Source organism: Pholcus phalangioides, unplaced genomic scaffold (genome assembly GCF_987345545.1).
Source record: "Pholcus phalangioides strain wild (caught in Gottingen) unplaced genomic scaffold, Ppha-v1.0 ptg000039l_1, whole genome shotgun sequence".
NCBI classification, from domain to species: Eukaryota; Metazoa; Arthropoda; class Arachnida; order Araneae; family Pholcidae; genus Pholcus; species Pholcus phalangioides.
The window spans coordinates 29,918,496-29,932,564 of NW_028301625.1; the positions used below are offsets into that span (position 1 = coordinate 29,918,496).

At 36.1% G+C, this 14,069-nt stretch overlaps 1 protein-coding gene across 2 annotated transcripts in view; it reads left to right on the forward strand.

The window, feature by feature from the left end:
- The window catches only part of LOC149065811 (uncharacterized), a 41,950-nt gene that overhangs the window by 18,344 nt on the left and 9,537 nt on the right, over window positions 1-14,069 (forward strand). The window contains exons 3-5 of one of the 2 annotated variants that reach the window (XR_016195629.1): window positions 6,373-6,427; window positions 7,981-8,048; window positions 9,002-9,078. Coding sequence is in view for 1 of the 2 variants with exons in the window: in XM_089253926.1 (XP_089110052.1) it covers window positions 8,802-8,891; window positions 9,002-9,078 (167 nt within the window). In the remaining variant the exon portion in view is untranslated. Of the gene's footprint in view, window positions 1-6,372; window positions 6,428-7,980; window positions 8,049-8,740; window positions 8,892-9,001; window positions 9,079-14,069 lie in introns of those variants that run through there. The other variant, XM_089253926.1, reaches the window with a different exon arrangement.

Consider the following 14,069-nt stretch of genomic DNA (forward strand, 5'->3'; position numbering starts at 1 on the left):
TTTAGCAGGCCTTTGGTAGTGATAGCTTGTCCAAATCACAATTTCTCTCTCTCATCGATGGCACAAGTCGTTCAAGGAGGGCCGAGAGGATGTCGCCGACGAACCCCGCAGTGGACGTCCATCAACCTCCCGAATCGAAGTAAATGTGACGCGTCCAGGATCAAAACCATGCTCATTGTCTTTGTATGTCAGAGGCATTGTCCACCATGAATTCGTACCTACCGAGACCACTGTGAACGCAGCTTTTTACTTGGAAGTGCTCAAAAGGCTGAAAAGGAGGGTCGCGCGCTGACGAAGTGACATCAAGGACGCATGGAAACTTCATCACGATAACGCGCCGAGCCACAGCGCCTTCGTTGTCAACGATTTCCTGGCCAGGACCCATACCCCACGGGTTCCCCAGCCTCCCTACAGTCCTGACCTGGTTCCCCCAGACTTTTTTTTGTTTCCTCGCTTAAAAAGAGCTCTGAAGGGGAAACATTGGGAAACGATTGAAAACATACAGGCTCATGTTACATCGGCTCTAAAGAACCTCCCGGAGAAGGCCTTCTAGGCCTGGAAACACCGCCTCCATAAATGTATCGATGCAGGAGGGTGCTATTTTGAAGATTTTTAACTAATTGTACGAATATGTCCAATATATGATTTTTTATGAATTTGGTCTCATTACTTACGGAACGCATTCTGTACATCTAGTTTTTGTATCGCCCCAAACCACCAGCACCAGTAGGTGAGAATGATCTCACTGACAGCAATACCGGTGATAAATAAGGATTAGTGCATGCAAAAGGGGAAATGATGTTCCTGTTGTATCTGTCATCCCTTTTGGGTTATAATGCCATTTTCTCAGGAGTATTCCCTTTTCCCCCCAAGTTTGTAGGTTTTCTCAGTTGTGTTGGATCAATGGTCTGGGAGAGACAATCCTTGTATTGGTGCTGCCGGATTCCTATTGTATGAATTATGTGGGCAAAAGGGAGTTTTCAAAAATGCTCAAAACTTTTTTTTTCACCCTTATAATCAGTAGATTAAAAAAAAATGGATTATATGAATGCCTTATTTCACTCAAGCTCTCTGGATAGGAAAGGCAAATAAGGCCCCTTACACACGGAGCGGATGCGGGTCCGGATCCGCATGCCTTTTCACACGAGCATATATTTGCGGGCATTTCGCCCGCATTTTTAGACTCGTTTTGTTTTCACCCAGTGCAGTGAACGTTGTACGTGGGTAGTGCGTTGTTTTTTTATAGTATTTAATTTTTCTAAGTTTTATTTTTTATTATTTAAGAATAAAATTGATAAGTATGGACAAACGGAAGGTTCTAGCTGTACAAAAATATTCTTAAAATATTTTAATATAAATTGCTAGCGGGCATTACACATGCTAATGTTTTTCACTAAAAGGCTTTTTTCTCAAAACACACCAAGTTTTTTGGTAGATAAGGAACATTTTTTTCAAACATCACTCATTCAAATGCCTTGAAACTCTGTCTCAACACTATGGTGCTACATACCGTAAACTGGGGTGACTTTGTGCCAAGGTTCCGACTATGCGCCATTCACGAATTTTAGGATGCAAGCTCTTCCTGGGGGCGTATGGATAGACAATCGGTTTCAAAAATTTTCATGCCGATTCAGGAGCTGTAGGTGACTCACCGACAGCATTTATTGCATCATCTGCTGTCAGCTGTTGTCTAGAGAATTTTTTAAGTTATATTGTGATTTACACGAAATTTTTCAAGTGCGTGTAAACCTCTCCTGGTGTAGACAGTGTGTGGTCCGTGGAAACTAGGGAGTTTTAATATTTCTATGTAGAAGTTACTTATACGATAAGAAATACTTATTTGAATTGTAAAAGTATTGAATTTTGGCAGAAATATGACGCATAAACAAAAAATGGGGATTCAGGTCGTGACTTTGTGCCACCTGTTTTTTCAGAGTTTTCGCCTTTTTTTTCACTAGTTTGTTATTGTCCCAGCAATGGTTCTCAAGTATGTGTGGAAGCTGGGTAGTCGACCCTACCTCAATTACTCAAATGAAACACTTGAAGAGGCTTAGCGTGATAAGAAACAGATGCTCACCATTTTTTATCTTATTGGAGAGGCGTTAAGGGTCATGAAGGAAGTTGACAAATTTTACTCGGCCTGACCCAGCTGACGGAATTTGGTATCCGAGGTGCCGAATCATAATGAAAATCAAGAAACCTTGACCAATTGGCAGGGACAACAAGTTTGTAGTGGATTGAAAGAAATGAATGCTATATTTATAGTGTTATTTTTTAAGAAGAGCCTTATATTTTCAAGTTTTAAATCTTTATTTTTGTTAATGTTTCAGCGAATCAATTTTCTAAAAAAAGTAAAAACAAATGCTTTCTTTACTTTAAAATGTCAATAAACTTTTTAGGTTTCGGAGATTATTTAAAAATTCAAAAATGACCTAATTTTAGGCAGAAATAATTTTTTCAAAGGGTTCCAAGTAAAGTTACAACCGGAATTCAATAAAAATGGGTGTGACAGGCGAGAAAAAGTTATGGCATATGGTCGCCAACCTCCAAGGGGGTGACTGACACATGAAAAAAATTCGCTGTCCTTTCCTTGTCATAATTTTTTTTTTGAACCAGAAATCGAAAGCTGAGATGGGCTACCTTTAGTAAAATCCCCAGCAGCCTAGGCATAAGGGAAGATATCAAGGAAAAACCTCAAAAGTGTGGCAGTCACCCTAGCTTACGGTACTTTAACACGAGCTTTTAGGATTTTAATTGATGGTTATTTTTTATTGAATTTAACACAACATGCAACTTTTTCAAAATCACCAAAATTTACCCATATTTTGTGCTATAAAAGTTTTTGAATAATTTTAATAAAAAATCCTGTTTAAGTATGTAACACGTAGGCAGTTAAAGTTGCTGTATCTCGTTTATCTCAGAAGGAAACGGATGGATAGACGTATGTGAGTGCATTCTTTCGATGAACAGGGACCTTCATATGGTGTTTTCAAGGGTATTTATGGCAAATAATTAAAATATTCCATGCAAAATCACCTTTAAAAGTAACCAAAGATGCGGGCGAGTTCCACCCGGACCCGCGTCTTGTGAATAGCTCCATATAACCTAATTTACAAAACCTGTATGTGCGGATGCGGAGCCCGCACTTAGGTTTTGACACATGCGGCCATCCGGACCCGCACGAACACTCAAGTTTTCGGGCGCATTCCTCATCGTCTGAAAGGCTCCTTATGTACTAATAGTTAAAGCTTCCCCGGACCCGCAGCCGTTCCACGTGAGCCCGAGCGTGAACTACTGGAATTCTTCAATTTTGATTGTAGTAGGCCTATGTTACTCATTGTATGGGCGTATATTTCAAATTCAATGCTTAGTAGGGCAAACTTTTTCTTCAAGGGTATCATGAGAGGATTTATGTAATTTAGAGGTAAATGTAATTTTATATAAATATATATATAAACTTTTTTGGTAAATTTAAGGACGTATATAGTATTTTAACCCTTTATCTACCAGATTATGAAAAGAATGAGAAGAAAATTATAATAAATGATTATGTAAATTTAGTCATTTCAGTTCTAATTAAAGATTTAAAAAATGAAACTAGTACTGTTTTCCATATAATTAATTGGTACATAATAAATAATCTTACCTGGTAGACTAGGTCTACTTCCTACCGTCAGTAGATGATGGGCTAATTATGAAGTCCCGTGTTTGATCAGATAGTCTATTCTCTGGTTCAAGATGTAATTGATGGTATTTGCTGAATCTCAGTGTTTTCGAATACTTAAAAAGTACAATCACAAACATATATAAATTTAGGACAGCACATAGTTTTGAGCAATATTTTTTCCATTGATATAATAACATCAAAATTATGAAAAACACATTTTCTGTGGCTATCAATTAAAATTCTAGAATTTTTTGATAGGAAACATTCTGTATTGCCAAATGCTTTTTATTCTGTAAAAAATGGAGTTATATGTCTATCTATTCTTATTTTCAGGTGAAATAAACTATTGCCTATTTTTATAATTCATGAAAATTCTCTTGGATTGTCATCATGGGCTAATTTGTATCAGTTGTGACGTTACTGTTTTGTAAACTTCATTGTACATACGAGTTCAGCAATAGTGATTATGCTGCTGAGAGAGGTGGTTACAAAATTCTAAAGAATATACTTGCTCTTCAACCCTTACAGTGGCAATCCAAAAATATCTCGTCGAACTTGATCTGCTTTATTTCGGTCAAAATATCTCGGGCTCTTAACACGCTTTTATTTCCAATGTGGCACTTATAAAATGCGGATCAGGAAAATTTAAAAAACTGCTTAAAGGGTTAATACTTGGTTTGTGGATTTTGGATAAGATTGAATTTTCCATATTTTAAAATCATTAATGCTCAAGTTCTCGTCATCACTACATTCATTACCAATAAAATATTCCGTTAACTACTGTATTATCTTATAGCAAAAGGTCAATAGGTCCCATGAACACAATAATAGAAACGCTGTTAAAGGTCCAGTAAGTTTATCAATGAAATTTTATGGGTTTTATCCTACTTTATAGCAATTAGTGGAATCCACATACATATATACATCAACAAAGTTGCCTTCTCCAATATTTTAAAAAAGGACGTATAAAAATCATTTTACAGTGAAACCATTGAGCTCCAGTGGTTCTTAAATACTTGGACTCTGGATTTTATGAAAACATTAAATGGGTGAGGAATATTTGATTCTTAATTTTTCAAATTTAGCCCCATGTAAGGGGCATGGCTCAACTAGCTTTTCACGAAGCTTATGTTATGAAGAAAGTTATTTAAGTCGGTTTTTTTAATGAAAAAATTATAATGTATTTCTATTGAACTACTAAAAGGATGCTAGTCCCTTGAAGTTTGAAAGTGTGTATTTCAATGTTCTTGTTTATGTATTAAACAAAAGTTTTGAATTAACCAAATTTTAAATCGCAAGTAAAAAAAATTTACAAACTGTCTTATTTGAAACATTTTAAAAAATGTCTTTTAATAAAACTGAATAGACAAAATATTAAACACAATAAAACCGTGAAACCAATACGGGATAGTTTTTGGCCAATTTTTAAATCTATAAAATATCTAGTGGAATTTTAGTGTTATTGTGCCAATGTCCGAAGTCTAGCCAGTTTGCGAAATGTCTGGTCATGTGGCTTAGGTCTAAAGTAAGACGATACAAGCTAGAGGCCTACCAAAAATCTTTTTTTAGATGATACATATACATTAATATTTCAATCAACATTTTTACCAGGTTTTGATGGCATTTTCCTCTATTTTTTATTTTAAATACAGCAGGGTTTGTTTTTCATGTTAATATACAAAAATTGAATCCATATAAAGTGCACATGTAGGCCTACCATGTAATAAAATTTAGCAAATGAAGTACCTACTTACACAGTCAATAAGATAGTCTTCTCTTATGTTTATATTATAAGGCGTTATTTTGAGCCGTTCTGGAGTATTATTTATCTTTCGAATCACTCATGTCACATTAAAGAAAATTTATGGTTTCCGCTAGCTACGATCTCGTGTAAAGAAATAAACACTCGCGTTTGGGTAAACAACATTTAATGTGCATCTGTGTGATTCTAAATGGCTTCGCGTTATTGCCTTTTCTGAAGAAAGATGTCATATACAGACGTGATATATATCCCGCCTATAATGTTTCCATTTAGCACGTTTTCCCGTTCGACTTATTTTTGTTGTCGCAACTCTTTTACTCATCGGGATTTCACGTTTAAAGCTTTTTCCCGCTTACATTGCATCACATCTTAGGATTACATATAGGCTACTTTTCTTGCAAGATATAGGCGGAAAAATTGGCTATATAAAATGGCTGATTTTTTGGAAAGAAATTCCTCTGCCTTCACAGACTTCAAAAAAAAATCAACATCTCTATATGTATATATAGCCAGTTTTCCGCACATCTCGTATTAACAAGTGGAGACGACATCTTTCTGCACAAATACCTACTTTTTGCATTACTCTACTTCCATATTTTTTTCTAGGCTTAGAGTGGTGAATAACTTCTGTTTAGCTTGAATTTGGATCAGATGCACCTAAACTTTAAATTTGTTTTAAATTTTTGGATGCATGTCGTAAATATTGAGATATAGTTTCATTTTTAGTAGTTGTTAGATTATAGAAATATTGCTTTTCATGCATTTGAAAAAAATGCACCCGTAAAATACCTGGTACAATAATAGCCCAAAATAGATCAGTTGCATCAATTAAGTAGATCAATGACTTTTAATCAATGACCTAGGTAACTGTATCTCGATCATGATAAAAGTGTTAATATATTAATTAAAAATGGCTTTAATATCAGTTAAATTTATTTTTCAGGTGATTGCTTTATGAAAAGATCTTTAGGACAGCACATTCCAGCTTATAAGTATATGTACGAACTCTGATACAATTATCTTCGGTTATTTCGACACCTATTCGATAACGTCAGTAATTGTCAGTCCTCAGATTTTCAGGCTAATTGATAAACCTCACTCAAAACGTTGGGGGAAAATGCAATGACTTAATATTTCCTTTTTTCAGCACTTGTTTCAATGGTGTTTCTCTAAACGGTCGCCTCTATTATGGCCAAATAATAATTACGCTTTTAAAAAATCCTTCTATAACAATCTTTCCAGTCGAATTTTTTTGTCCTGCCGGTCTCCGTAAAAGAGGGGTTTACTGTAATTAGAGCTCGACACATCGATGAAATTCGCCTGTCTCTTATATTGATAGGTATGCCGATTAAAACGGGATCCGTTGCATGATACTACGTAGAGCTACCACGCGAAATTTTACATTTCGCCCATTGTAGCCATGGATATCAATAATTTTGTTAGATCCAAACATTCTTTAAGGTTTGTCTTTGTTATAAAAGTTTTCATAAATTATATTAAAATTTAACTAAACCAGAAAAAGCAATTGAGAAGAGGAATACATGCGTGTTCACGAAACCGAAAATAATCGCGTTAAAAAAAACATTTAAATTCTCAAAATGCTGATAAGAATTTTCTTACAAATGCAATTTGCATCCATATTAATGGCGAAACTTTTACGCGACAAACATTTATCGGAACTGGCGGAAAATTCATTATACTGCAATTGATTTTTTCTGGATTAATATGGTTTCAAGATGGAGTTTTCGCGCAATGGCATTGGAGCTTGAATGCTCGAGCTCCGCCTCTTGCTCATTAAATGCTACAACTGGCAACCCTTCTCTGGGGCCTCCCTTAACTAAAATTCACCGCCTAGTGATAGTTTGCGATTATCTTTGTACTTTAAATTATGTACAGGGACCTTTTCGAAAAGAAAGTATCGGTTTGGAAGTGTTATATACGAATATATTTTAATTGAGAAATCCCTATTGTTTCAGAAAAATTTGTCCAATACGTGGGGAAGATTATAAGAATGTGCTTTTTCTACCAGGGTTGCTACGATCGTTATAAAGGTGGGGCTAAGAAACCCATCCTTCAAAAAAGGCCAGATTACATTAACATTCATGGGAAAAAGAATTGAAGCAAATAATTTCGATTCCCAGAAAGGCCGTCGTCATTTTAACTTTTCCGGAGGAGGGGGCAAACTTTTTTCAGGGGGGCAAAGAACATGTACTCAATGTATTTATGTATATATACCATTTTTATAGTGCATTTTCAAAATCCCTGACCCTCCCCCCCCCCCCCCCATAATGACGGGCCTGATTCCCAGCAAACAAGTATCAAATAAAAGGTTTTTTTCCCCCACCACTAATTTTCTATTATACCGAAACCTTCATATTGTTGCCGATTTCTTATAGCTAAACAGACCGTTTTTCGGCCGCTACTATACAATCAAATCCGATTCCCAACAAAAGCCAATTTCATATCATTGAATTGTTAACCGAAATAATGAACGATATGTTTTTTTAGTGACATTTTACTTGATTTAAATTGTTCTATTTGACTGTTACAGCTTATCATAACATGCTCCTGATTGGTTCCACGCCAGCAATAACTGCTTTGTGATTTGTTCAATTCAGAGTAAGTAAACTGCATAATTCAGTTGGAGGAGGGACAAAAAAAATCAGTTTCAGGGCGGGATTTAGCTACTGTATACTGATAAGAATTTCTATGGATGATTTTTGGGAAATGAATGGGAATGTTGTCTCGCGAGATCCATGTTCTTGTTTGTTCAAAAAAGTTTCCTAACAATTTTAATTTTTTGAAAATTGAAACTTTATAGAAAATTCTTTATTTTCGTTTAAGGTAGTTACGATTATTGTATTCAAGGCCGATTCACTGACTCGCCGCCCCCCCCCCCCCACCCATGGGAGCAAGTACATTATAAAGTACACTTTTATGCTCATTTTATATTAGTTTCTAGTCTCAAAACAGCTTTACAAATCCTAGTTTTTGAAAGTTTCCCCCCGGTTTGTTGCATCTTTCGACCGACTACCCACAAAACTGCATTAATCCGTCACTGGGCCGATTCCTCACATAAGTTCATAATTTATTTTGTTCATTTACGAATTTTGTATCGTTATCAATTTACCAGTTGATTATTTAAAAATAAATTCGCCCGACATTCCCTCCCGATAACTGCGAAGGGAGATGAACGCGAGACGTGATTGGTTGATTAGGCTCACGTGATCACTGCCATCGCATAACTTCCAGGCAGCTAATTCTTTTTCTTTTTTTTGTGTGCGCGCTCGTCTGCCTTGATAAGCTAACCGTCATTTTCGATTCTTCTTTTGGAGAGGGAACACGCGTGATTTTTTTCCTTGCAGCGTAAAAATGTCGATTTCGAAACCCAGGGGATCGGATTCCAGTGACGATGAACGATTCATTCAAGCATTTTTGGATTCTGAAATGGCTGACTTGCTCGTAATTTCTTTTTTTAAATTAGATAATTTTAATCTAAATATTAATTTCGTGATAATCTGTTAAATTTCTTTTACATATTCTAAAATATCCCCCCCCCCCCCACTGTTTAGGAGGAAAGCAGTACAACAGATGAAGACAAAATTTTCGAGGATCAGCCAAAGAGCCCTGCTGCTGAAAAAGAGGAAGTGTGAGTTGAGAATTTCTGAAACTTTAATTTTTTTTTCTTCAAATTATTGGGGGAGTTGAAGCTCAGCGTGGCTTTTACAAGGGTGGGGCTACCAGGGCTCCATCTCTGTGGCCTGGGATGGTTCCCATAATTTTTTGTTTCATCACATGATAAATTCACTACAGAGGGGTTGCGAAGATCCCAGCCTAAGGACAGAAGCGTACACAGTGGGTCCATCCCCCCAAGCCGACCAAAAATTAGAAAATATTTTGATGAAAATATTGTTAATCTTAAGATTGTTGATATATGCTATATTAACCAATTTCTGCTAATTTAAATGCTTTTTTGAAGAGCTGTAACTCAAAATGTTTTGGGCCCCTCTAAAGGTCGATCCTGCGTACGCCCCTGCCTAGTGGCCCAGCTGCATGATGTGGGGAAGCCCATGCTCTTTCAGTAAAACTATGTTTCTGTGCTCAGGTGGCAAAATGTTTATTTATCCGAAAAATGTGGTTTTTCGCATTCCATAGTCTCATTCATTAAAATTTTGGAAGCTAGCAAAATTTTGTCTTTCTCTTTCAGTTTGTGAGGAAACAACGGAGGAATATCGTAATAAGTCAAGCCCCAGTATGTTAGCTAAATATTATTTACAAATTTGCCATCGTGAAATTAAAAAAAAAAGACATTTTGCTGTGTGGCACAGATTTATTGGCTCTGTAATACGATCCTCAGTGAAAATATCATTGATCTCGTTCAACCTCTTCATAATTTGATTGTATGCATACAGATTTATTTATCTGCAGTAAATCAACTTAGTGGAATCGGCAGACAAAATGGTCAAGAAATACAATAAATAGGCCTGTCTGTGTTTGTGACGGAAAAAGTTTTGATAATTGCAATTGAAATTCTAGAATATTTCTCAGAACTGAAATATCCAATATAATTAGTGACAATATTTTTTTTCTATTTCACGTTCAAACTTATTTGCTTGTGGGTTATATTTCACACAGGATCATTTAAACATGTCATATAATAAGGACTTAAAGGGCCAAATATGGATGAAAAGACAAATTAAATTTCATGCATATTGTACAGTCAAGCCCAGATATAACGAAGTCGCATGAGAATATGAAAAACATTCACAATATCCAAATGGTAAACACTTGAATTTAATTAGAGGAATCTGTTTGAAACAGCTTTTCTCAAAGATGGTCCCCAAAAATGTGACAAGTGGTACTTACAGACTTAAATTTATTACTGAAAATTATCCACGTATGTCACACACAATATAATGATACAGTAACTCGACACCCCAAAAGTATTGACAAATATATCAACTTAAGTGGATGTCAAGTTAGCAGGGTTTCGCTGTAAATTTTTGTCGGATCGTTTTTGTGTATGTAATTATATACATTAGAACAATTCCATTAAATAAAATGCTAATTCTCTCATTAATTTTAATTCGGGGTTGTTTCATAATAGAATCAAAACATATAAAAAAATTTACTTCATGAAAAATAATCAAGTATACTTTCCGCAGAGAAAACATTCTTCTACACTGTTCAGTTTATCCCGCGATTGTTAGGCTTTTTCCTGAGTGTGTAGGAATCAATGTATCACATCTACAGCTTTTAATGCATCATGGCAAGATGGTGCAAATACTTCTTCATCTGAACTTCCTGAGATTCTATTTATTCGGAACATGAAGCACTTGCTTTTTGATTGATTTATTCTAGAATATCATTGTCTTCTAAAAGTCCTGAAGTTACAAGATCAGAGTCAATGTTCACAAACTCATCCTTGATGGAATCACCCGTAGCATTATTCATGCTTTCTCCACATGTAATTTGAGAGGTATCTTTGGATAAATTATCGTTTTCCAGAGACTCGGAACAAAAACCAACATGACGAAAGAAGTTCCGAATCGTGGAACTCGTGACTGACTTCCACTCAGAATCAATCATTTCAACAGCATCTAAAACAAATTTTTGCGTCCGTTCCAACATCCACAAATTCACATTTTTTTTGGTCTGTAATTTTCTGTAAAACATTTTAATACTTAGGATAATTCCTTGATCCAGTGGTTGTGAAGTTGCTGTTGGATTAGGTGGTAAAAACATAATTTGATTGCATAAAGGTCTGTTATTTCCCCCCCCCCCCAACGCAAAAAAGGGACCCATCATAGAAAACAAAGGATTGTCCAGATACCCATAAACAATGTCAAAAAATTCTTAGAAGTGGTAACACAAGGCCAATTGTAAAAACCAGTCAGGCTAAAGGGACAAAAATCGTAGTCTACTTAAGTCAACACACACATGTCGCCATAAGCCAAACACATGTCGAGTTAGAGACTTTTCCCTACATTGAAATTAGTATTGTGCCAACCAAGGGAATAATAGATGCAGAGTTATTCACGTGCCAAGTTATCAAGATTGTAGGGGTTTAAATAAAATATTAGACCCATGTACTGAGTCAGTGGCTCTCAATGTGTGCGTTGCAGCTTCTAGGGGGCATCCTCAACCTATGTCAGAAGCAAGTTGTCATTATTGCTATGCCTCTGTGTAGTGCTTTTGAAGTGGGTCTTTATTTAAGTAGACCTATTCTTCAAGGTACCACAGGTGGCAAAAGTTCAAGAACCACTGTTGTAAGTGGTCTATCAAACTGTTACAAACATTTCAATGGTTCTGATGTTTACAAAGACAGAAACTTTGACATAAACTAAACTGTGGTTATACGCCGATCCCTCTTTATTAGAATGGTTCTAAGAATGAACAGAACTAGGGGTATCTATAGTGCTATGGTGGTGGAGTGGTAAGTGCCGAGAGGCGATGACATGAAGAAAACATTGAGGGGGCTGAAAATCACCATTCATTCTGCATATAAGGGACTCAAACTCGAACACATTGCATTGTATATTCATTAATTATTGGGGGGAGCCCCACAAAATTTATTGGGGTGACTCAAATAGCCTCACTCCCAGGTTCTGACACCTATGATAGTGACAGACTTGCATAGTAAGGACTTGGGTGCAAACCTTACTGTTGCCGCAGTGGTCAGCTGAAGTTGGTTTTCTGTGGTTCTCCCAACTTTGAGGTTTCAATACGAGCCAATCTCCCCTCTCCCCATCAAAGTCTTGCTACAGAAAGCAATGGCCAGGCCTACAACAGTACAAATATTTGATCATTACACTTCACTCACAATTTGAAATATAAATGGCAGCACTGAAAAATCATACACAACACTAGGTACGCACTCAGACTGTTAGGTATACACACTTTGTTCCAGACTCTGCCATGAAGCTGGGCTGGAAGCTATCTTGGCAGTTGGATAAGCCTGGTGGGAGAGTCCTGGCGTTTATTCATTCAGAGCTATCTATAGCTGTAGTTGGCGCTGATAGAAAATAGCCATAGCCTCTCTCAAAATAGTGGCTCTATTGCACATTCAGACATTTCTGATAGAGTATTTTCGATTTTATAAAAGTTAATCTAATGATTAAAATTCTATTCTTACGAAAAACTTTTTCTTCCGATATTCAGTAAAGCAATATTTTAAACATTATTTTGGCATCGCAGGTTCGCTTGGACAAGTATTATCAAATACTTCATAATATATTATTTTATTACCAGTGAGCTGGACTCTTAAAATATAATAAATTGCATGAATTTACACATTCGCATCAAATGAGAGTTCTCGTTCTTAAAAAATGAGTTGTCATCAGGAAATGAGAATTATCATTTTGCAGATTCTGTGAAGTAGGCTACTGTTACATGAAGAAGAATGTTTCATCAGTTATTATACTGAAAAAAATCATAGTTGAAATATTTTTATATCATTAAAATATCCTGTTATATAGTAAAATTTTGGTGAAAATTACTAATGTAAATGTATTATATTATATTTTTGTTTTGTAATTATATTTATTGTTTTGCAAGTTCAAATAAGATTAGCCCACTGGGGGAAGCAGGGTGTATACTCATTGCATAGAATGGAAGGTTTCTAGTTGGTTAGTGTGCACTCTAATATTATTCTTAATTATTTGCTGTAATTCCAAGACATTTTCCTGTGGTGCCTGTTAAATATATGTATTTGCTTAGATATAAAGAAATCTTCAGCAGAGTGTGGTTGGGTTATTTTATTCTTCAACTGCTAACATTGCCTATCAGTGATTAGCTATCAGATTGCTTGAATCCTCCATTTACAATTTAAAGAATGGGGTCTTTTTTTTTGTATATAAAGAAGCGGCAGAAGGTTGTGAACAGCAGCGGCAGCTCGAGGGGAAAAAAATCTCTACCTGTGCGAGACCTAATTTGGCACCCCCCTGCTCACGTTTCTGTGATCAGCAAAGCATTTTTCTCCTTTCAACTCTGATTTGGTGCCCATGCAGCCACCTTGGTTATGAACACTTGGTGTCAGAAAAGTATTGTATAGTGCTTCCATGATTTCCATTCTTGGGTAATTTCATTTTTTTACAGTGTCATTGTATCAATTTGTCATTATTAAACAAAAATTTAGCAGTCCTGCAATTTGATGCCGAAGTTTCTCTAGACAGCATATGCATAAATGTCTTTATGGTAGTCTTGTGTATCACATTGTGCCGCAGTTCACCGAAGCAGAAATTTGACATTGGATAAGTATCAAATTTCTAGGTGCCACACTAAATATATTTTTTATGAACCTGTGGTGATCATGATGATCATCATCTAAGCCTCGTCCTGGCCCATTGGGCTATACGACAAGATCTGTTAATTGGACGCTGAGTGAGCAATCCTGCTCAAGATGTTTTCTTTAAAAATTAAATGTCCCTATGTCAGTGGTGCGAAATGGATGCATATAGAGCTGTGCCACACATCGTCATCATTGTGTCTGCTCTCCCGGGGGCCCTAGCTTATCCCTAACCTAAACCACAAAAATATACCAGGGGTTCCTACTGGATGCCCATAAACTATATTATCTACTAATTCAATGGCATTAATTCGCCTAGTGTGAAAAAATATGCACTCAATATGGTATTCAAT